The 25,175-nt window shown below is 38.9% G+C and overlaps 1 protein-coding gene across 4 annotated transcripts in view; it reads right to left on the bottom strand.

Annotated features, from left to right (window-relative positions):
* The window catches only part of TESK2 (testis associated actin remodelling kinase 2), a 110,792-nt gene that overhangs the window by 11,711 nt on the left and 73,906 nt on the right, over positions 1-25,175 (bottom strand). For all 4 annotated transcript variants that reach the window (XM_079314007.1, XM_079314008.1, XM_079314006.1 and 1 more), the window contains 3 exons: positions 13,327-13,473; positions 3,168-3,250; positions 1,308-1,383 (listed from right to left, as the gene is read on the bottom strand). In XM_079314007.1, coding sequence (XP_079170133.1) covers positions 1,308-1,383; positions 3,168-3,250; positions 13,327-13,473 — 306 coding nt within the window. The remainder of the gene's footprint in view (positions 1-1,307; positions 1,384-3,167; positions 3,251-13,326; positions 13,474-25,175) is intronic.

A 25,175-nucleotide genomic window follows, 5' to 3' on the forward strand; every position in this document is an offset into this window, starting at 1 on the left:
TCCATTTGATTTCCTACACATGGGAATAATTAAAAACCTTGCCAAAACATGACATGCCCATATATCACTGTTGTTAGAAAAACAGGTTTAAAATACATGCAATTCATAGCCTAGCCAGAACATTAATGCTATTTTAAAGAAAAATTACATTTTCCTCTTCTCAGTTCAATTCCTCTGGAGAAAACTGTCTTCCCAAAGCTTGAGATATCTAGCAGCACTGTATATCAGGTTTAATTTCCATGACAACTCATCTGACTACCTCTGGAGCTGCACAGTTCCTCAGATTTCTACCTACCTGAATATTTCAGGTAATAAAATTTAGGAAAATATGGAATACAAGTCTAGAGGGCAGAAGCATGAATCCATCCCTTATGTATCAGGCTTGTTTATATGTTCCCTTTCATGCTGATGAGGTATGGCAATTGCTTCCTCTTCAGTCCCCCCCATGGTAGGGTCAATGAGGAATGTGGCACTATAGATTTGGGTACTTTATTATTAATTTAGGTGAATTAAACTCTTTTAAAAGCTTTGAAATTGCAATTATTACATTAATTACTAAAGTAGTTACTGCTTTCCTGCAAGTTTAAAGTACCACCAATTAAACAGATCATTAACTACTAGATACAGAGAGGTACGGGATGTGGGCTTTATCACAGAAAAGCTGCACTGGCAGAACTGAAGCAATGGAGACAAAACCCTGTGTAAAGATCTTGATTGAAAAAAACATTTCTAAAACCCAGTACGACCTGATCCTCCTCTGAAAGAAACATTTTCCAATGACACAAACAGGAAAACTTAGAAATATCTTTGGAGAACATTTTGTCTTTTCAAGGTGTCTTTCCTTAAGACATGCTGGTTTATTTTTTGTATTTATACACACACATACATACAGAGATATACACACACACACACACAGAGAATTGTGAAAGGTTAGATACAGACCTTTAACTTCTACCCAGATTTCACCGTGTACAGTCAGGGAAGCAACTTTGCTACATTTCTTCATTGGTTAAATTGTGTTAGATCAACAAAGCATCACTGTATTTCAGTATAGTGTATGTAGGGTGTTTCAGAATGGAAACAGTGTAATAGAACAATCCTAAAGCCAATTCTATTTCCATATAAGAATAAACATCATGAATTAAAATCATTAGCTGTTTAATTCTCACTCTCCCTTAGTCTGAATGATCTGAGTACAGAAACATTACAAGTGAAAATAACAACAGTTTTAATATGATAGAAATTCAAAATCTTGCATACAGAAAAAAACCATTTGACAACTGACTGCATTTATATCATGTACCTACCTTTTCATTGTAGGGCTCATCTCTGAGAACTTCTGGTGCCATCCAGAAGGGTGAACCCACAACTGGTAACTTCTCACTATGTAGATGTGGGATAGATAAGGATGGGAGGTGGTGGGAGAGAAGGAAGAACCATTAATTAAATGCTCAAGTATTGCTACTAACTTTCCCAATCAATTATTAACATCAATTAAAGAATGCTTTATTTTAAGGTCGCAGCTATTTAATAGGTTTTTACTGCTTAACTCTTGGCAGAGTTGCCTCCTTCATCTATACATAAAAAGGTTTGTGGACATTATTTTTGGGCTAGATGCCAAGTTCTCCATTCATCCAGCAGGACATGCAGGTATCCATCCCTACATGTATATTCAGCTCTGAATGAAGCCAAACTTATTAATTATTAAAATAAATATTTGAAAACTGTTTAAAAAAAAAAAATCAAGATGGACCAGATGAATCCTTTAATATGGAAAAATTAAAAGTAATCAGAATAGACCCAATTTTAAAAACTTGCAGTTTCCACAAGCTGAATACTAAGGCCTTAAGGAAGGCTCCCAGTCTGTCTCCCAGCTGATCTTGAGGGAATACCTACTTTAAAAAGAAAAGGCCTCTGAAGGCCTCAAAATAGCACAGCTTGTTACCAGCTAACTGGAAAGAACAAAGCTGCATTTGAAAATGGAGGTTAAACTACATAAAAACAAAACAGTGGCTAATGTAGCAATTCTATTATGCTGCTGGTTTTAGTCTCAAGCTACTAACTGTAATCTCAGTTTTCAAGGCATCTCAAAGCTGGATATTAAAGACACTTTAAGGCACCTGTAGTGTCTTCCTGGTTTTGTGATGGGTTCATCTGAATACAGCTGAAGCTTTCAGCACCTCACAGGGTGCTGCTCCACAGCAGGTACAAGTCAGACATGGGCTCAGTAGTTTGTAAATTAAGATATTTGCTAAGTTTTTAGATCCAATATTTCACCAATATTAATGCAAGCCTTCAGATCTCTCAATATATGGTTTTAGGATATGTGCAGTTTAAAAACTCTGCACAGCTGAGATTAACTTTTATTGTTTTCTTCACAGTCAGAAGTGCTGGAAGGCTTTCATTTGTTTTATGCAGAAGCACACGCTGGAGCAAAACTGACAGCACATTTCACAGTCAGAATACTCTGCAACACACAAGCCAATATACAGAGAGAACAATGAAATCCTTGTCCTTGATCTCTCTAATGGAGGGATGACAAAAGGACTATTTTCAATTGTAACAATAGCTTGTGACAGTCCCCTGTGCTTTACTCAGATGAGTTAAGACTAATTTCATCCCAGGGAAAAGAAAATGGCGAGTTAGACAGTAATTTTATAATTAACTTTTATTTATTGTGTTATAGTCCCGGATTTTAAAAAATTAACACAGAGATTAAATAAGAATAATGCTGGAATGCCACCGAATATCACTGATGTAAGTGCAAAGAAGCTGAAGATGCTTGAAATCAAGGAATGACATTTATTACAAAATCATCCCAATCCAAAATGCAGGACAGCATTTTTGTGTTTGCTTTGTCTTTTGGGTTTCTTTAACCCCAAAATTCCCAAGAACCAGATTAAAAGATCTACTGAAAAGCTTGAGCAAATCCTTTAGTAACAGGAACATTTTTGAAGAATAAATGTCACCACTAAATATCAAAATGAACAGTAATTAAGGCTGGAACATTTTGATTATTCAGTCTACAGTTCCAGACTGAAGACTGAGGGTATTTTTTGAAAATTCTGTACCAGAAGTGCAATAATAGCCTCAGGGATCTGGTGCACTAGAGCTTCTGACCTGCACTTGTACTACAACTCTCACTCCATTCAGATTAGCTTGCATACCTGTGATCAGGAATTTTCTCTGCTAAACCAAAGTCTCCAACTATTGCTGAGTATCCATTCTCATCATGTTTGATTAAGCAGTTCTGGAAAAACAAAACAAAACAAAACAAAAACCAAACAGAAGAGTTATTGTCTGGGCATGAAACTTCTCTAACATTCCAGATTAAAAATAGATAAAACAAGACTACAAATATAGTTTGGAAGATATTAATCTATGAGAAGCATTTGTCTGAGAGCAACAACCCTTTCCCCTCACCCTCCCCCTGCACAATCACATGTCTGTCAAACTTAAGATGCTGCAAACAGCCCTCCACTTAGCTAATAATCCACTTAAAAACTTGCTGAGAGGGCAGGCAGCCAGAGGCAGCACATATCCTGCTAGGTTTTAACAAGAATTAAGATGATTTAGCTCCCTTATGCTCAACTATGCAATACATGCTGTTCACTATGACACCTTACATTTTCTTTTTACAAACTGCCTGTACTTGACAAGAATACAAGATCACAGCAGAATCTAAATGCCTTCATATATTTTGCTACATTACTGAAAAGGAACTCACTGCTTTTCAATAAGCTTCCATCAGAAAATATAAGATGTGACCAAGTTTATGTGCTTTTAGAGTCACAAAATTATTTTTCTTACAGTACATCATAAAACATTATTTAAGATAAAAGTCTAATAGGGAAATGCTGTCAGTCTTTTCCTTTCAGATGTGCCCTCCAGTGTCAGGATGGAGGGCAACTTAAGGACATACACAGATAATTGTGCTCTAACAGCATCACATCACACATGGGGTATTATTGATTTCTTTTTGTTATTTATTTACAACTCTGAGAAATATGCTTTGACCATTCTAGTACCACATCTTTTTCCATTTCACCAAATGAATCGATAGGTGATTCCCTGCATTTTGTTCTGTCCTGCAATAGGTGGAACAGGACAGAGAATTCATTCCTTTCCCACATGCTTGTTCTGTATCCTTCTGCAGGCAGCACAATAGCAGTGACAGGCAGCAAACCCACTGCTGACTCCTACTGAGTGGTACCCTGCATTAATTAGCTGAACAGCAGGAAACATTTTCTGGCTTTATTGTGCCTGGATATACAAAAAAGCCCCTTGCTGACCCCAGAGCATTAACTTGTCTGTATAATGCAACTACCAAGAAAAGTGAGTCCCTTGTCTAAAAGATCAAGTTCAGGTCATCACTGTTTACATTATTTAGAGATGATTGTGGCTCAGGCCATGAAGTGAGTTTTCTTCCTGCCAATTTAAAGGTTAAGCAAGCCACTCCTGAGATCATGTAAAGAAAATGCATGCCAGCCTCTTGAAACACATGCCAGGCTCCTGAGATGCAAAGCTTTATTTGTTTAGCATGACTCAAGTATAATAACTACAGTTAGTTTGGGGATTCATAAACATGTACCAAGTTAAATCAACTGTACTTGTCCAAAGAGCAGCAAAGCTTCTCTGTTGCAGGCTTTGTTATCTTTTATCAAAGAGTGCATTCATTCAGCTTGCCTCTCTTTGAACATTTGGTCACTGTAAGTGGACTTAAAACTGAGAAGGATAAAACTACTGAAAAAATCTTACTCAAATGATTCAGGCAAGTGGAATTTCATTGCATACCACACAGAAACAAGTCCATGAGGACACCAAAGATTTTGAAGTGTTCAAGAACGCTGATACTATTTCATGCAGAAAAAAATTCAGGTTACTTTTCTGATACAGATTTCTCAGCCACTAAAGATGATTCTTAATTCAACATTCTTTAAAAAAACCTCTATCATTCATAAACACTAGTTTAGAAATGTAGATTTCATTCTTGCATTATACTTTTGATTATTTACATTTTATTAATTTGAGAAGCAAGACCGCAGTACTTAATTTTACTTTCCATGTTTTATGGATTATTGTTATTCTTCAGTAATCCTTAATCTCCAAAATTTTGAGAAAACATTACATCCCAACTAAGAACCATTTTCAACATAAACTAAAATCTACTGATCTTAAGATCCACAATAATTTACAAGGCTGCTTTGATACCCAAAGGAAGCTTAAATGAAACATCATTCTGACAGCAAATATTTCTTCGGCTACTTACCAGTATCTAATCGCATCCTGTTAGACAGTGATACATCAACTGAAGCTGAACAATCCTACCCCCCACCAAGCCCCAGGCAGTCTCAGCTTTCAGGTGCAGCACTGAACTATTATACAAGTAGGTTATTCCTAGATAAGTCACACATTAAATCAATGCTGCCTGGCAGCTCTGAGCCCCTTCCCTGATGAGCAGGATTTGCCTGCAGCAGAGCCAAGCTCCCTTTACAGTGCAAGTGTTTGGAGAGACCCAACAGCACAGACATCCCACTGCTGTGGGTCCACAGTCCTGCAGGAGAGACCATTCCACCAGGAGAAGGCACGAGGGGAAAGCCTTGGGCAACACTCCTGCTGTAGAGTACTGATGAGCTGTTCTGCTGTGGTGGGCTGCACAAAATCTTCTCTCTCATTAGTGGACACCTGTCTTTTGTTTGCATATGAAGAAGTGTTGAGTGTGAATTTAAATTCATTAGGATACATATTCCAATACAAGACTGGCTTTTTTATTCATACTTAAATCAGCCACAGGCAGGTGACATGTACCATACAATAGAATTCCAGTGTCACTACAAATGCTCACTGTAGTGAAACTAAACTGATTTAATTCATCTGGGGCAAATTTTTACATAGCTAAGAACTGATTTCCTGGAACCCAGAGAGAATGAAAGCCCATTCTTAGCAAAATCAGTAGTAAACCCTCTCTATGTAAACCAGCATAGTCAAATGTCAGTTCTCCAGCCTGTACTGCTCATTCAGGACAAGACTATGCTAATGCTAAAGCTGCATTCTGTGTTGAGATTCTCCACAAAGTCAAGGAAAACCCTCAGCACCACCATACCCCTCCACAATTTCCACCCTAGTAATACCATTACACAACACTGTGCCAAACCCACAGCACAGATAACAGAGTGACCAGACTTGAGATACAATTCATAAATAGGGGACATAACACAGCCTGCTGTGGCTCACGTGCACTCAATGAAAAACAGAAAGAATTCACATTCTATCAACAAGATAAATCAAGACCAAAAAGGGACAATGCTTCAGTAGAGACTAAAAGGCTGAAAAGGGCTTCTGAATTTAATCTAGAGGTGGTATCTTTGTAGGAAAAGTACAAATGTAAAAACTGCACTGCTTCTTCTAATAAAGTGATACTTCTCAGTTTCTGTAAAAAATAGTATATCAGTGTGGTATGAAGAAGTTCCATTAATGGATTTTAGTTCAGAGATGCAAGAGTTCAAACCCCTCACTAGTGCAAAGAGCCTCTCAACAACTGCCTATGAAATGACAAGCAGCTTCACAATACAAGCTTTGAGAAAGCATTTTACTATTGCACTATTTGTACAAGCTGCAAGGCAATAAAACTTGATGACCTTTCCAGGCTTTCCTTCTGGACCTCTACAAACAAGGATGTTCTTTCCTTTGGCAGCTCACACAGTCTAAGAGGGCAGTATTTGACTTCAGTTGAGTTTTTTGAGGGAGGGTTTTTTCCCTCCCAAAAATAGGGATCTCACCAGTTCTTCCTGAGGCAGTCTCTTAATAGAAGCAAGGAGCTCTGTACATGAGTCTGAAAGAGTTAACAGAGCTGTTTATGCAGACAGATGTGAAGGAACATAAAGCCCCCTTTGTGTGTTACAGGAGCTTAACATCTGCTTTGCACAGCATAATCCTACTAAGACAAATGCAATATTCTACTCTCCCTTTTACATAAACAAAAATTAAAATGGACTCAAGAGCTTCAGAGTTAAAAATAAGTTTCTTAGATGAAGAAACACTATAGTTTTATTTTATGATGTTACATACAAACTAAACTCCTCAAGAGATTTCATTGCACTCCAGAAAACACAGAAATGGCAGTGCACCGTCGTTTGCAACCTTCTGATAGCTGTTACCAAATTAAAATATTTAAAGGCCACTTGAGATGTATCAGCTGTTTAAAAAGTGCTATTCACTAGGAGAAACCACTGAGAATTAAATGTGTAACAGGAAGTTACAGTACTAGATACACTTTCGAAACTATTATGCTTAAGGGAGAGGTCCCATTTGGTTCCCAAAGCATCAGTACAAGTTTAGTATTGAGACTATCATTAGAAACAGCCATCTGCAACAGCTAATTTTTTCAGTGCAAGCCCTCTCCTGCAGTGCAAAATATCCAGACAAGCTTATTTCAGCACAAAGGGGACCTTGCAACTGTAGCACCAGCTATGAGACTCATCAGACAAAAGTGCTGTTCATGGCCTGGGGTTTATTTTGTTTTAAAGAAACAAACAGCACACAAGGTAGGAAGTCAGGGCATCTTTCAAGGCCAAAGGCAGTGAATTTATGTTACATCAGATAATCCACAGTAATTGCTTACATGCAAGATTCTGTCCCATAGTAACTGAGACTGCTCCTCTCTCAATGAGAGAAGGCTGAGCCATTACACACTGAGAAGTGAAAGCAGATGTTGGCAGGAATACACACACATAGACATGTGTTTATATATATGTGCCTAGAGATTACAATTTCTCCATAGATTTTATCATCAATGCATCTCACAATGTTCCCTAAAACTGCTCACAACATACTACTGATTATAAAACCTTGTTTTCAATTATACATCATTCTGCAAAACTAAAAGGCATTTGTTTGGAAGTTTGCCTGTTTGTTTTTAACCAAGAGTTTTGGTAGTGGATTTTTAGGGAGGGAGCGTAAACCATCAATATATCAGTCTATGGTATCAAACCAAATTTGACATGTTCTGACTTTAAATGTGGTGACACCTCTTTATAAGATGCTCCTGTTTCCACCTCTGCAAAGAACAGACTGGAATAGAGTAGAACAGTACATGCTGCATGAGGAATTTGAGAGCATGACTAAAGTGACAAGACAGAGGATAAGCCCAAGCCAGGGACCAAGACCAGGATCCTGAGCCAGGGAAAAAAAAAAAGCAATTACTATTACAAGGAGAGAAGAACTGCAAGTACAAGATGGTGGAGGTGGCAGGGATAAGAGCTAACCTGGAGGAGCAGAATGTGAGGAAAGCTAGAAATGGCTAAACATAATCAAGACCAAAACACAAAGAGACTGGATAAAGCATCAAGCAGGAGCAATAGGAAGAGAGTAAATGAAGTCAGCCAGTCTAGGATTTTGATCAATATGGTGGGGGGGCACGAACTGAGAAGGAAAAAAAAAAAAAAAACCAAACAAACTATGAACGAGGATGAAATGCCTGATCAGAGACTGGCATTGTACACTATCAGAAAGGATTAGATAGCAACAGAGCAGGTGTGATCCGCCCTGGAAAAACAGGGAGATTCCTGGATGTTCTCTTCTCACTGCCAAAGAATCTCTCTTGTTCCCCTTCCCATTCCTTCTCCATAGACATGCAATGTGTTTTAGCAATACTAATTAACAGTAGCAACAAATGCAAATTCAATATACTTCATGTATTGTTACTGCAGTAACTAAAGCAACAGACACCCTCATGAATCTCAAGCTTCCAACTCTAAAATGAAGTTTAGAACGCCATTTTTTCCAAAACTGGTAGGAAGTTATACATAACAAACACTACATCAAAAAATAGTATTGCACAAAAGGTGAGATGTAAAACTTCTGCAAGAACTTTCCCTCATGCCTACATATTAAGATATCCTTAATCACACAATCACACTGACAGTTCTTAGAATCCATGTGCTTCAGTACACACAAAGGATTCATGCTGATGGTGAATTGGGGCTGTACATAAAACACTTAGACCACTATTTTCAGGACTCTGACCACTCTTCCCACAGAAACAGTAGAGTGACAGAAAGGCTGGGAAGAAATAAAAGGAAGCCTGGACTGCAAATGAAACTTTTCTGTCCTGTGGTTAAGACTATTGCAGTGTTGCTCTGGGATCTGGATTCTGGCCTTCCCCAGCATCTCAGAAGGATTCTGTAACAGGGAACCTACTTTAGCAAAATCTTTCACAGATTGTTACTTTTCTTGTGCTTTCTTTGCCTCCTGGGGTCAAACCTGACTATTTCATAAGTGCTGTAATGCTTCCAACTGCTTCTGAGGTCAGCAAGCATATTACTTTGAACTTAAACATGTAAAATGCAAATACTCCAAACAAAGGCTTAAAGCACATACCCAGTATTCACCAATATTCTTGCTTTTAATCTATTATAATAAGGAATGATCTTATTTACCTCCCTCATCTCAGAAATACTGGAAGAATCATTCCTGGTATTAGGGAAGTCATTGGCATAAGATGACAAGGAAATCAACAGCACTTCCAGAGCAGGGTTTGAATCCAGTGCAAATGCAGTGTAAACAAGGTGGTGAAGAAACTCTGTGTAGCACTTGTTTTGAGGGTGAGGTACAAAGGGACTTTGCTATATTCTTTTTGCTGGCTGGATACTTTTTCCCCAATGCTTTCCCAAACATGGCTATTTTAACTGTAAGTTACAACAGCTAGAGTGCTGTAAAACCAAGTCAGATCAAGAAAAACTATATCACAATTAAGTTGCTTCTATTGAAACACTTCCACAATATGATTTCTGCTTTAATGATTGCATCTTCTATGACTAAGATTTTCAGAGTTAAAATTAATAACCAGAGCTCCTTGACAATCACTGAAAGACGAAGAAAATTCCTATCAGTGAGGCTACAATGAAAAACAATTCATAGGGATTGTGGTGATATGGATAGGGGACAGGGAATAAGCCAACAAGGTTGGCTGTCAGAACCCATTGTGGCTTCATTTCCATACAAATCTTTTCATGACAAGTCAAAAGTGCAGACACCACATTTCTTGGCCTATAAAAAGTCCAAGTCACTCTGCCCAAACCCCTACTCTGTGCAGGCTGCAGATGGCCAGTCTGACCACTCGTACCTTCTGACAGGTTCAATCCAGGCTGTTGCTAGCAACTAGGGCAGCTCAGCCTGATCAGCTACAGCAGCCCAGGCACTGAGCTGCTCATGACACAGGGAAGCAGTGGCTGTCGGGGCAGCACATCCCTTCTAACAAGTGCTGCCTCTGTTTTTGACAGAAGGACATTGGGAAGGGCACCAGTGGGATATGAGGGCTGACATCCCTGTGGGCTGTCACATCGACTATAATGACCTACATCTACTCCTCTCTACCGTTCTTCCCTCTGGCCTCCTGCAGTATCAATGCTGTTCTGTTCCTCTCCACATGGTGCAATTACGATGAGAGATCATCCTGGTGTATACTAATGGCCCAATCCACTTATTTTCCAATCTTAGATTGGTAGGGGACAGCAACTTTTCTTTCTTTAAATTGTGAGGCATCAAATACATCGACACATATAATGCTAAGAGCAAGACAACTCTGCTGCCATAACTGACAGTAAAATTTAAGTATGACACCTCCCACTCCAGGAAGCTGCAGGAATTAGAGGTTTTCTAGAAATAAAAGGCAGAAGTATGGGTCTAAATTAATTAAAATTAGTAAAATTCCTATTAGAGGGACAGTTTTCAGTGGGCTATCATCCTAAGTGTAACACGTAAAGCATGGAGACATTCCTGCACAGAAGTCTCAGTTTCATTCTGTTCACACTTCAGTCAAGGCTCAAAGCCAGCAAGTTTCATGGAAAAATGCTCCACTCTCCCACCTTGTAAACCCAGTCTGCTCTGACATGCAGATGTCTAAACCCTTGTCTTTGCCTTCATTTGAATAATAAAGCCATCCCATCAATTAGTGACGTTTACTGTAGAAAGAAGGACAATACAGAAGAGTACTGAATTTGCCTTGTTCAATCCAAGTTCTCTCCCAAAGAAAGAGTCCATCCTTCAGCTTTCTCATACAACTATTTACTAGTAAGAATTAAGACAACTCATCCTATCACCAGTACAAACCTGGTAAAAGCCAAGGCATCTTCTCAAAGAGTAGCCAAAAGCTTTTGAGTTTGAGAACTGAAAATTTTGGTGACAGGTTTTTCCTATGGCTATTTTCATTGTTTTGCTTTGAAATAAAGTCACTTTTTTAAAACTTAGCCAGCCAGCAGGGCAAACAGGGAGTAGTTTGCCCAACAGATTTAAGGTTTATTTCATCAATACCTTTATACACTAACAAAATTCAAGAGTTGTTTAAGGTGAGTGTTTAAGGCCAGGTGTTTAATCTACTTCCTTTCCAAATAGAACAAGAAAAGTGCATACATCACATGAAAAAAATTAACTTAAAAAAGAAACAAAACAACCCAAAAGTCCCCAATAAATTGAAAAATACAGACTATAGCTGTCATCAATTAAATTCTGTATTATTCTTAAAGCTGACAGCTTCTGATGTGACCCACACAGATACTATAACTTTAGTGCTAAGGACCATCCACATATAGCATATATGCTAGTAAATTCTTAGGGTTTGATTCATAGTTCATTTATTTTTTAATAACCTTAACTACTCCCTGTGGCCTCTGATGAGTTTGCTCTTGCTGGGACATCCTGCACCCCTCCCAGCGGGTGCAGCTTTCTAAACAATTGGTGTTCAACAATAGATAACATTGAAGCATTGGCAGGGCAGCTCCAGAGAATGACATACAGTTATGTAAAGCTTGGAACAAAGGCATTCACAAGGATCCCAGGAACTGGATTTTCATATGACTACCCATCACAGAACCTGTTGTAATAAAAGCTGCTGGCACTGAGTTCTCCTTAGTTACTTTGGTTCCTTGCAGTAACTCTACTCTTAAATGCACTAAAATACATCCTGAACTGAAAAAGAAAGGGGAACACCAAGTTGTCTTTTCAGATACTTTTATGCATCTCTTATCTGTACACTCCAAGGTGACTGAAATGGAGCTTTCTGAGTCTATCATGTCAAAGTGACATGACTCCCAGGTTGGGGATTTTCCATAAATTTGATAATTCTTCCTTACAGAATTCAGTGCCTTTCACTTGAAAGAACAGTCAAGAAAGAATTTTATGCCTTCACCAAAATACTACTTTTACTTACCAGTTGAACATTTTTTTTCCACCTTGATTAAATGCACTCTGTATCTGTTTAACACTGCACTAAGCTTTAAAAAACCCCCTAAAATTTGGTGAAGGACTAGTAGCCTCATTGGCAAACGCACTCTTGTGGTTTTATCTTTAAAAAAATCTCATTTTTTCTGTTTTCCCTTTTAGACTAATTTAACACTCTTCTGGATGCTTCTGATTGAAGTGACATGATGAAGCCTACTCAGGAACAGTTTTGAAGGACTTTCATGTTGCAGGGCCCCAGTGAGTTTGAACCAGCTCATTAGCACCAGACAACAGGACAGACAGGACAGCAAAGCCCTCAGCACAGGCTGCAATGGGTGGTAAGAGCCAGTGTGAATACTGGGACAACTGGCTCACACAGCTTAGTGCTCCTATTTCAATATCTCTAGCTGAGCTTGAATTGTCCAGCTACTTCAGCCAACTAAATTCATGCAAGTTGTCACCAAAGGAACTAGAAAAAATAAATCTATGTCCATTGAAAAGTCTGCCACTGATATATTATTCTGGAAGAAATTTCAAAATTTGAAAGTTTTACACAAACTATTTTGATCTTACTGACTTTAAGAATGAAAGAAACATAAACCAGGATTGTACACAGCACTTAATGCAGAATTAGTAATGAAAGGTCACTCTTCCTACAGAAGATTTGTGAAATACAAGGGCAAACAAAAACAACAAGGAGATTTTGAAGTGCGTTTGTAATAATCCACTCAATTTGGGTTCTTTATATGATTAACCTGTTCCAAATGTTAGATTGTTGGGCTTAATTATTCAGGGATTTAAATGCTTTACTGAACCACAACTCAGAAGTAAAAAAACTCTGCAGCTGCTTTATGAGAAATCCTAATCTGAACTCATTTAAGGGATGATCTTCCTTCATGATAATTTCTCTAGTTTCCATGCAACCTATGAACATGTTTTGAGGGAAGTTTTAATTCTATGAACTGCATTTCAATTTGTTTCTCAAAATGTCTTACATTACATCTTATATAATAGCAATTCTCTGCATGGATCTGAGGACAGGAGAAAACCCAACAATCAATCAGTTACAGTATTATCAATAGGAAGTTCCCTTAATTTTATAAGCAGTACCTTGGATGTAAGGTCACGGTGGAAAATGCCTTTATAGTGAAGATAACTGATTCCCATAGCAATGTCATATGCCAGTTTCACCCTCACTGTCCAGGGCAGATGCTGGTTGCCATCTAGTAGCTGTTCCAGGTTACCACAATTGATGTACTGAAAAGACAAAGCAACATTTTAAATTCATTATTTAACTTAATATTTTGCCAGGAATGTAAAATTCATCATTACAAGAAGTGATCTCAGCTCAGTTATACATGAAAACCTTTTTTTCATATTGTCTTGGCAGGCACAAAGTTTGCAGATCAAGAGAAGCTGAAAATGCCTCCCTTTACCACCTGTATCAATGCCCTTATGTTAAAGATGCAACAGGCACCACTGTATTAGAGTAAATACTCTATGGTATTTAAACAGACCCTTCAGAAACACCTACTATATCATATCACCCTCCATTTCAGCTTGAGGAAAATTAAGGCAAAAACAATGCAGAGCTGACTTTCGTATAAAATTAATCAACCAAAGCAGAGCTAAGTATCCAAGTGTAGGTCATGGAGCCTGATCAAGTTCCCAGTTTCCTTAAACTGAAACAGCATCAAAGAAAAATATTACAGTGTGCTGCTGTACGTTCTATTTTTTTTTTAAATTTTTTTTTTTACTGCTGTATCTAAGAGTTCTAATCAGCAATATGATTCCCATTGTGTTCAGTATTACATCAACCCCATCAATTGGTAGCCCTCGTGAAAAGGCAAGCACATTAGGTAAAAGATAAATGTTACAAGAGACAGTGAAACAAAGCAACACCTAAGTGATACTAAGTAATATAGCCAGGTTAAGACATGGCAACTCCAGTCCTTGAATAATCATGACAGCAGCACAGCTTATGCTTTATGTATAGACCCTTTATACCACACCAGCAGCTATGCAGGGTTTAAGCAGCTTCTTGTTACACTCCCAGCCCCCAAAAGTGACCAGGCAAAGAGAAGGAAAGCCTGGCAGCAATGCAGTGACTTCTGTCAAGGAAACCTAAGTGAAGCAGACAGGACAATTTGCTCCATGTAGCCCTGCACCACCCTGCACCAACTTCACTTCTCCCTGCCACACAGGTCTCCAACTATCTTTCAAATGACTTTACTGTGTCATTCACTTGGACAAAGCTTTTGGAACCATTCTCATGCTAAAAAAAAATTTAAAAAAAAAAAAAAAAGTGTGGATGGATGTAGCTGATCTAAGGCTGTGCTACAGCAAAGAAGGAACACACAACCTGGATTCTACTCGTAAGTCTGGGGGTCACAGGTCACCTCCTGAACAGTCTGCAAGAAACAGCTTCTTCCTTACAGCTTGGGTCCACCCATTGCTGATCTCACCAGTGAATTCTGAAAATGCTTTCAGCATATTCACAGGTTTCACAGGTAACTATTTGAGGAGGCAAAACTGTGGGGGCAGAGGCACCAAGAGATTTTACCTGGCACAGAGCCCATGGGGTGGGGGAGCCTCAGAGCAGCCGGGGGCTCCTGTGCACATCCCTCGGGAGGGGGGCTCATCCCAGCCCATGCACAGCAGCACCTTCACTGGCACTCCAGGACATGACCTCCCTTCTCTCCAAAACAACCTGTTCCTTGTGCTAGGAGTTCGTGTGCCAGGAGAGCAGAGCAGCTCTGCAACAGGTCACTGAGGCTATGCAATCTCCATCCTTGGAGATTTTCAAGACCAACTAGAGCTGTGGCCAACCTGGTTCAGTGCTGGAAACAATGCTGCCTTCAGCTTTTCCAGCTTTGATCTTTCTCATTTCTTTTATCTAAACCCCTAAGGGAGCTAGATGACCTTACAGAGCACACAGGGGAGAAAAAAAAAAAAAAAATAAAACAACTCATGATCAATGACATTTGATTAAAAAAAAAAAAAAACAAAGTTGCTACCATGCTCAAGGAAAAAACAGCAACTAAGATTTCTACAGTAACCTCTTGTATAGTCCCAGCCTCCTTGAAAGACTGAACAGTACTTCCCATCCAGTCATGTTCAAATCAGAAGAATACTGACCAACCTGGAACAGAAAGCACCTGGCTGAATAACCCAATTTTAAAGTGACACTTAGCAATTATCCCAAACCATTTCACCTTTCTGACAGGCCAGTAACAGACCATCCATAAAGCACCACCATACTCAAATTCATCAGAAAGACAATACGAGGGAGGAAGGAATCACTGACCTAGCTTCCATTTTCTGTTCTCTGAACTGTGCCATTCCATGACACAAATTGCTCCAGAAATGCTAATAAACAAGCAGCCCCTAAGAGTATTGACACAAACAATGAAATGGGACAATAGCTGGCTACTGTATCGAGCATGCTCTTGCTTTCCTTTTCATTACAGTAGCCTACTGATTTGATCCATTGTTGCCATATTAGTTAAGTGCATCCAATATATCCATTCCTGCAGCACGCTTGCTGGGTCATTCACCCATCTTAACTGCAAGGACTAGATTCTAGCATGGGCTGGGCAAGAGCTGACACACACATTGGACACAGCATCCATGAGCTACAAAAGCAACAGTAAAACCTGTTTCCAGCACATCTACAAAGCCTTCCAGGCCTCCTTTCCAAAACTGCCACCCAGCAAGTGCACAGCCCTTATTTATCAGAGATGTGAGTTCTGGCTTTGGCTCTGATTTCTATGCCTATGAAGCACATGAGCTTACCCATCAAGTGAAGAACTGAACTAAGATTTTCCTAGATATCTTAAAGGCTTTAGCTGATCTCAGGTTTTAGCTGGCTAGCAGGTAATGTTTGCATGCAGAGACCTGAACTGCTCCTAAGACAAGCAAGCACTGTACAGTGCTCCCTCAGTGTCATGTAAGTAATGCAATTCTTCCAGTCATTCAGGCTGATAATGCAAATAGCCAGCCTCATGGCCTATTTTTTTCAGGGGAGTTCAACAATGCCTTTTCAGGACAGACACAAAACTATGTACATTACTTCCTAATTGCCAGTGCAACTGAATGAGAAAAATACTTGTTGTCAATCTCTTACTGGCACAAATCAGCTCTGTGTGGTAAGAATATCCTGAAGGATAGAAAATGCACCTCCTCCCAAAGAGAACACTGGATTTTATTCTGTCCCTGACACAGTACTGGTACAGTGAGGCTACAGCACACACATTATGTCAAAGCATTATTCAACTACAAAAACAACAACAGCCATCACATAAGTCTACAAGCAATTGGAACACAGATCTGACTGGGCTGTGACAATGAAAGCAAAGGGCATTACACTTCTTAGAGACATCATAGCTAAATGGAGCAGTGTTCAGACCTTTTCAAACCTTGTATCATCAGGTTGCAGTGAAACAGCCACCCATTATTCCTCATGCTACTTTTCTGTCATGTAACTGGACACTAACAGCCAGCTTATCTGGTTGCCATTCTGAAAGCAACAGCTATAGGTTGTTTATTTTTGCATTTACTACAACTTAACACAGCAAGCTGAACACCGGTTTAAAAGACTGTGGCATCTTAGTCCACAAAAATATTCTTTCTTAAAGAAATATCCAAGGTAAGAGCTCATACCTTTGTTGTGAAAACAAAAGTTCAGCTAAACTACATTTCTCTTACCCCTCCCAAATGTTATGAAGAAAGAGGGCAGTAGCTTCTTTGAAGGACAAGTTACTCAAAAGCCCAGCCAAGCACAGATGACTTCTGGATCAAAGTTTGAAGAGATTTCTAATTTATCATTTACTGCTATGAAATGCTACTTTAACCTAAAACCAGCATAACAGGACTGCTACCTTGTGACTCTGTTGCAGTCACATTATCAGACTCAAGAATATGAAATGAAGAATGGATAGAAATTCAGCATACAATAGTACTTAAGCACAGCATGACACGCTTCATTTCAAAAGACTAATAATGAACTTCAGCTGTCAGATAATACCCAACTTCAGCTGTCAGCTTTTAGCTTCAAAATCCAAGATAGAATTTTAAACACTAATATGAGAACTAGAAGTTTTTAAAGAAAATGCACATCAGATTCACACAATTCTAGCAGTTATTTCTCAAAAAGAAAGACTCCAAATATTGCCAAGTCTGAGCAGGAAGACTGAAGGGAATTGCAAAGTTTTCAATGCTATTTTGAAAACCAATCCTATTTCAGTGTGTAGGTCTGATATAACTAAGCCAACAGATATTGCACAGTAAAGCCAGAAAAAAAAATTGGCCTGCTATTTAGATGACTTTAAATGTCACTGTCAGTCATTTAAAAAGTAACAAATAACGACAAGATACCCCTGTTCTGTTGGCCAAATGTTGCCAAAGACAAGGTATTAAGTGGTTAAGAAAAATAGGTGTGGAGAGTGCATTTAAGGTGGCAAACCAAACCAGGCAAGTAAAGAGTAAAAGATCCAGGGACCCAGAACACTACAAGACAAACACTGAGATAGCAACAAATTAATATACTGCAAAAACAAATTGAAGAAACAGGTAGAGATGCAGAAGAAAAGAAACTAGAATTCTGACAGTAGCACCTCCTGCATGAAGATGCAAGAAAGACATCAGAGCAAAACCCAAAATAAGTAGTTGTACCCTGAAGGGAGACCTGGAAAGCAAAATAAAGTATTGCAGACACTATTGACAGATGCACTGAACAGTGTCAAAATAGACACTGTTCAGCTTACATATTTGTATCACTTCTAATGCTGGAAGTAAGAAGGTAACTCTCATGCCTAATAAAAAGGAAGTTGAGAGCTTTTCCCTCAATTTTTTTCCAGAAGTTTAGAAACAGTTTTAAACCACCTGTCTCAAGGAAGACACAACCTCACCTTCAGTTCTCATATGTTTAACAGTCATCTGTCACACTCTGCAGTCTCTAAGTGACTGCTCTGAAGGCTTCTGTACAAGCCAAGGTACAAGCCTTCTGTACAAGCCTTCTGTCACAACTGACATAATTAGCTACCATGGAAGGACTGGAAGTTTACTCCTTTCCCCAAACTGTTTTCATTAGCTTCAGCTGTGCAGAACTGGAAAAGAAAGACAGTACCACTATGTTCAAAACTACAACATGAGATGCTACAAGTTGACACACTGAGATTGACTAAGACATCAAGCTCACATTTTGTAAAATTTGAAGTTGGTTCATAGACTTCCAGTTGTTAAAAATCCCACAATTTAAAAATCTACAAAAACACCAGACCCAAGTACCTCTGAGCAGTAACCTTCCATGTTCATTGATTGTATGAAACAAAATAAATTAATCATTGAAACAGAACAAGTTGGATATTGAATTTGGGCTGTGTGAGTATACTTTTGGCCAGGTCAACTAATGTTGCCAGGAAGAAACATACAAGTACTGAAAGGGAACACAGGTGAAGCAAACACATTTCAGAACAAAAGCTCAACGTTTTTCATGAGGGATCAGAAGGGCACAAGTGGCTTGGAAAAACAGCTTGACTGAAAGAAAGAACAGAAGCAAAGCCAAAAGTCTTCATCTGAAGGCCCCCTTATAATTCTGCTCTTCAGTTCCTGAAAACCTAAGGAAAAGAATCTTTAACCTAAAATCAATTTCTCTTCTGCTTTTCTACAAATACAAACAATCCTGTTCTTTAATAAAAAATTATGTCTTTTCTTTAAAGGTGTTAGCCATTACAAGATTCAAATAAATTTTAACAGTGCTAGCTATTCACAGAGGAAAGGGTCAGCTTTGTCAATTGCCATAACCTGGTCACTCATCAGAACCCAGAACCAAAAGCCAAGAAATGCAACAGATCTGTTTCTTCTTCTGTGCCAATTGTGGTATTGATTAATTCATTGGCTCCTCCTTCTGAAAAGGCATGTACAGGCATGGCTTCTTTTATAAGGGCAAACAAGAATTAACATGCACTAACTCAGGAAGGAGCTGTAATGAAAACCACTTGTTGCATTCCAAACATTCAAGCGTTGGCATGGAAAAGAATTCAGCAAGATTTGTCTTCCTTTAATTCTCTAATTCCAGCAGCTCTTATGGTCATTATGCTGAATTTAGCCCTTTTCTGTCATTTCATTCAATCAAAATATAATGTTCACTTGGCTGCCTGCTGCTACAAACACATTCTTGTTGGTAAAGCTTCAGTTGAGGCACATAGCAACAATGCACTGCTGCAACCCATATGGATGAAGAAAGTTTTATGGAAGCTCACTCATACTCAGGGCTGAAATACTGCAGGAAATAAGCTTATTTTGTTGGAACCGGAAAACACTCCCAGTATATCCATACAAACTGACCTTGATAACCATTTTTCCTGTAATTATATTAGCAGAAAAAACCAGAAAGCCAAAGAAGGTCTAACAAAAACCCCTGCATTTATAATGAAGTCACAACCATTTGGATTCTAAGTGGAGCCCAGCCTCAGTGCAGATAAGAATCTGGGATATGGCATAAATTAGCACAAAGGCATAGAAGAGAAAGTACCTTGTTGCTGACACAGGCAAGAGAAACAGCATCTCTACAATAACACTTCTGTTAAGAGCAGAAGGCTCTATCCACACTGACAGCATTTCAAACATACTAGACTCAGTTTGCTGAGAAGCTGCAGTCCCTGACAAGGAGCCTCTCATTTAAATAAGGTCTTTCTCACCTTCCCCACATAAATACCAGCAGTAGCAGCCCACAGATTATATGCCTGCAGGATGGCAGAAAAATAACCCCTTAGCTTCACTTTTTGAAGTCTGTGAAACAGCTATAAGGATATACTGAGAGTAAAACTTACAGCACATGAACACCTCTCATAGTACAAACTTTGTTTAAATTCTGCACAAGGAATACTCTCTTTGAGCTGTTTCAGAGTACTTTTCCAAGTCTCAACACTCCCACATCCACTTATATTTGAGGGAGCTCAAACACTTTATTGGCAATTACAGAAGGCACGAAGATACTCTATTAATAGTGGTGTGCAAAAGCAAACATTAAAGGAATTTTCTTGTACAACTCAGTTTCTGAATGTTGAGGATGGCTGATAAATAAAGCAAAATGAAGAAGTGAAACTACAGAACTCTTGTTAATTGGAGAGTATGTTTCCTTGGACTCAGGCTGAAAAATGGGGAAAGAAGAGAAAGCACTATATACAAACTGAATTTACTAAAAATATGTAAGAAAAGAATTCCAAGACAAAAAGTTAAAGTGGCCAGCATCACAGTACCTGTCTGGACTGCCTCTCTTCATATACAGAACTAAAACTAAATTCTAGTGCTCAAGACAGTATTCAGTTCTCCTCCTCTCTCTCCCCCCATACCGTGATTGCTGAGAAGTTTACATCTTCTCACTCTTGTTAACCTAGCCACCAATAAAAGAATTCAAAGGCTGAAATTGAAAAATGTTTGGGAATTTTTTGGTTTTTTTCTCCTTGAGGCAATGGTAAATCGTCCAGTTGGCTTACAGTGAGTGTCAAAACAGAGATATTGAAAACCCCTCCCAAAAAAAAACCCACACAACCCACACACAGAGCACCCACCCGCATGTGTGTGCCTCACACACGGGGGGGAAGGGAGACAAGGAATAAGACAATGGAACTTGCTGTTTGCAGTTGAACATTTATCTGACTCTTATCTTTCTTCTATCCTTGAAACATTCTAAAAAGGAGGAAGAGGTTAGCACCAGCAAGATATTCAGCAAACCTTCCTCAGAATACAACACATTTAGATGCACCTATCCCAAATAAAATAATGAATAAAGTTGCCTGTGTACTATTACAAGCTCTAAAGTAATAAAAAGTCAATCATCCTGTGAGAGAGGAGGGGAAAATAATTAAAGTCAAAGAATAACCCGCAGAGCCAAGATTTTTTTTTTAAATACAGGGGAGGAAGGGAACAAAGGAGGTTTAACTATGAGTTCTCACTGAAATAACTGGTTGCTCATCACTTGTCATCTAACACCTGCATGCATAATATAGACTGTGCACCTCAAGTTAGACTTTTAAATTCTTGGCTTCTGCCTTTACATGAGGACTTCTTTGGTGTCTGTGATTACAGCTCTTTTTACATCTGAATTTTCTTTTGGTGAGAACCCACCCTTCTCACCTAACCACACAGTGCAGATGCATCTAAGCAGCTTCCCACAGCTCCAGCACAATGCAGGGCTCACACAGCTTTCACTGCTTATCTGCTTTTGCTAAAAGCACAGACTTGGAGAGCTGTCCCCATGTGTTTAATTTACCTGGTCACCACAGCCCACAGCAACTTTTTCCTTTAACTGACTGCCAGTTTCCCTTCTCAGAGAGTGCCTGCAATGCCAGCTTGTGTCCTCCAGAAGCCAACGTTTTTGTCAGCTTTTTGCTTCCTATAACAGAGCTTTCTACTGCAACTTTTTGAGAATCAATTCATGACCAGGTAGAGCAGTATGAATTTCCTTCCAAAATGAAGGCCCCTGCATTTTGCATGGTCAGGTATAACCTACCCAAATAGATTTTAAAAAATGCTCTGTTAAGTATTTTTCTGGAAGCCCAGGTCTTTGATCACTGCAACCAGCAAGATGGTTAGCTTTCATTCTTTAAAAAAAAAAAAAAAAAAAGTAATTAAGCACCAGATGTAGGGGGAAAAAATTTGAAATATTATCTAACTTAAATAAGGTCCTTTACATGCTTTCCAAAAACCTCACTTTTGATATTTAAGCACTCAAAATTGGAAAGCTACAAATCAGAGAGACTTAACTGAAACTCCTGTGGAGACCTGTATCATTTTTACTGGAGAAAGAACCAAAGGGTCAAGCACACCACATATGCCACAACATGAAGCTGCAAGAGTATGAACCTGAGATGGAATTTCAGTCAGAACACTAAATTTCCTGCCTCCTGCCATTGAAAATTGGACCCCCTTGTGTGATTTTAAATGGACTTTTTTGGTATGTGCAGCACATCAAGCTGTGCTTGGGACTGAAGAATTTTTTCTTTTTAAAAAATTCACAAAAATATCAAATTCCCGAGGATAATCATATAAAAGCAAAGAATATGTACTTTGTCTAATCTTCTATAAAATAACTTCACTGTCTTAGACATATTGCTTTTTATATTACAAAATAATACACGAAGCCTTAACGTTACAAAATAAGGTTTAAATTGTGTGACATTTTCTAAAAACCACCACCACACCCCTCCCTTCTCTGCAAGCTTATAAACTGTACTTACCTTGAACAGTCTAATTTACTTATTACATGTGCTATGTTTAGATTTGATTTTGCATCCACTGGTGCAGACAGATGTCAGGTTAACACCTATCATTAATCAGCCTGACTCAGATCACACACACAAGGTGCACATGGGTACCAGAGTCTGCAACTCTTCAGCTGTTGGAACAAACTCAGTGCAAGTGTCTATGGAATAATTTCAACAAAAATGAGTCCTCTTTAGCTGATAAAACAGATGAGGGTGTTCACATTCTTTTGACTCCCACTCAGCTTTCTCAGAGATGATAACCTATTTTGAACCTTCACTGAAAACAGAATTTTAATTTCTGTTGTTTTCTTATGCAGCCCTTCAAACAATATAGTTAAGGCAGACACCCCTCCCCCCAAGCCAGTACAGCTGGTTTGGTCTGGCACTCTCCAGTTAATCAGGGCATGGCTGCTCCTAGAGGCACCTGTGCTTCTTGACAGGATCAAGGGCACTGCAATGGGTCTCTCCAGTTCTGCAAACTCCTATGTGTCTTTCATATGGGGATCTCTCAGGCTGAAGAGAAACATGCTGTACTTCTCTGAAGACAATGAAGCCAGAGGAAAAAGGACGCTGCTTTGAAGATGGAACAATAGAATGCCTTCCACAGTACAGAGAAAGGATGAGGGAGAGCTGGTTGTCAAGCCACAAACTACATTTGCTAAGAGCACATTCAGCTACTTTTTAAATTAAACTGAGAACCTGAGTGAACTGTTCCAGCAAAACTGAAACTGATGGTCCATATGCTGTGAAGAGTGCAAAAATAAGACCAAATATGGCACAAGTGTTGACAAGTATTTTTAAAATTCTATTATGAACAATCAAGAGATGAAGGGAAGAGTCAGTACCAAACCAAGTTTATAAAAAGAATTATAACTGCATTTCAAAATGATCAAAGATGTAGAAATCATAAGTGACACAGGAACAAGTAAGCCCAAGGTCTACACGTAGTACCAAACAAATAACTTGTCAGATATATACACACATTCATCTACTTAATAACATTTACACATCTCTTTTTAGGTCACAATAATTTAAGCAAAAGCTAAACGTTATACTTTGATATAAGAAATCCAAAGCTTTTTAACTTTAAAGAATCAGGATTTTTATCATTTCAAAAAGATATTGCTAGAAACTTTGCTAGCATCTATTGCTAGATGGTTTGTCATCTTATAATCACATTCATGTTAGAATATAAACAGAAGCTTCCTAACTTTTCAGCTGTAAGAAAAGTCCCTATTGCCTATGCCTTTCTCCCTTCAGCAGGCAGCTGCTGCATGCAACAACAAAGGTGATAAAATTTGGAGTTCTTCCTCAGTCGTGGTGTTCATGTGCAATGTAGTAAAAAGCACAGGCAATAGGCTTGTCTTTCTGTACAAGTTTGGTTGGTTGGGTTTTTTAACCCCAAGAGATTAAGTCAATATTCAGATGTGCCAGCAAGCAGGCACATAGTAATAGCTTTTTGCATCTTGTAGGTTTACCTTATGTCTATTCACCACAGTTTTTATTAACTTAATAGAGGCTCATAAAATTGAAAGATATCTCAAAGCACCTACTAACTTGCAACAATTTTTCTTTGGTGAGATAAGTGATTTTTCTCAAGAGCAGAAACAAAAGGCCATCAAGATGACCAGAAAGATGGAGCATCTCTCCTATGAGGAAAGGCTGAGAGAATTGGGATTGTTCAGACTGGAGAAGAGAAGGCTTCAGGGTGACCTAACTGCAGCCTTCCAGTACCTGAAGGGAACCTACAAGAAAGATAGAGACCTTTTAAAAGACTAAGGAGGAATGTTTTCAAATTGAGAGCAGGTTTGGATTTAGATCTTAGGAAGAAATTCTTGGCTGTGAGGGTGTTGAGACACTTGGCACAGGTTGCTCAGAGTAGCTGTGAATGCCCCATCCCTGGAAGTGCTTAAGAGCAGACTGGATGGGGCTTTGAATGGCAGGGGAGTTTAAACAAGATGATCTTTAAAGGTGTCTTTCAACCCAAACCATTCTGTGATTCTATGACCAGGTCCTTGGCAACCAGCCCCAGCTGGCCCTAGGTGGCCCTGCTTGAGCAGGGAGGTTGGATCAGGTGACTTCCAAAGGTTCCTTGCAGCCACAACCATCCTGTGATTCTGTGAAAAAAGCACTACAGAGACAGCAAACACCCCTAAGAGACATTTCATGATCTATTCATTCTAGTTTAGCACTGGAAAAAATAGCACCAATGAAATGGAATGATTTCTCACCTTCTACACTGCAGACTAGCCTAGTCTTCCTAACACTTCAGCTATTTCCTCACTCTGTTCTAAACTCTACTTCTGCTGCCATGACCTTGCTCTTCTGGGGTCCTACAGTGAATCCTCACACAGTCATTAATGGGGAGTGCAACTACTACTGCATCAGACAAGGTTACCATTACTCTTCTCTAGAGGTCAAATCCCTGAGCTCTGAGTGAATGGTTTTCTGTTGACCCTGGGGCAAGTACATGCAAGGTCTAACTCTTAATGACTCCTGTAAGGGAAAAGCTAAACAACCCAAACAATCAAATTAACAGAGGAAATGTGCTGGCTGGACTTGAATTCTTACAATAAAAGCAGCAAAAAAGCCAAGTAAATAATAGCAATACTTCCAGTTTTACATCGTATAACCATTCTTGCCATCAGAGCATATATTCCTGGAACCAAACATATCCAGGTCTAAAACTCA

The sequence above is a fragment of the Erithacus rubecula genome (genome assembly GCF_903797595.1).
Source record: "Erithacus rubecula genome assembly, chromosome: 10".
NCBI lineage: Eukaryota > Metazoa > Chordata > Aves > Passeriformes > Muscicapidae > Erithacus > Erithacus rubecula.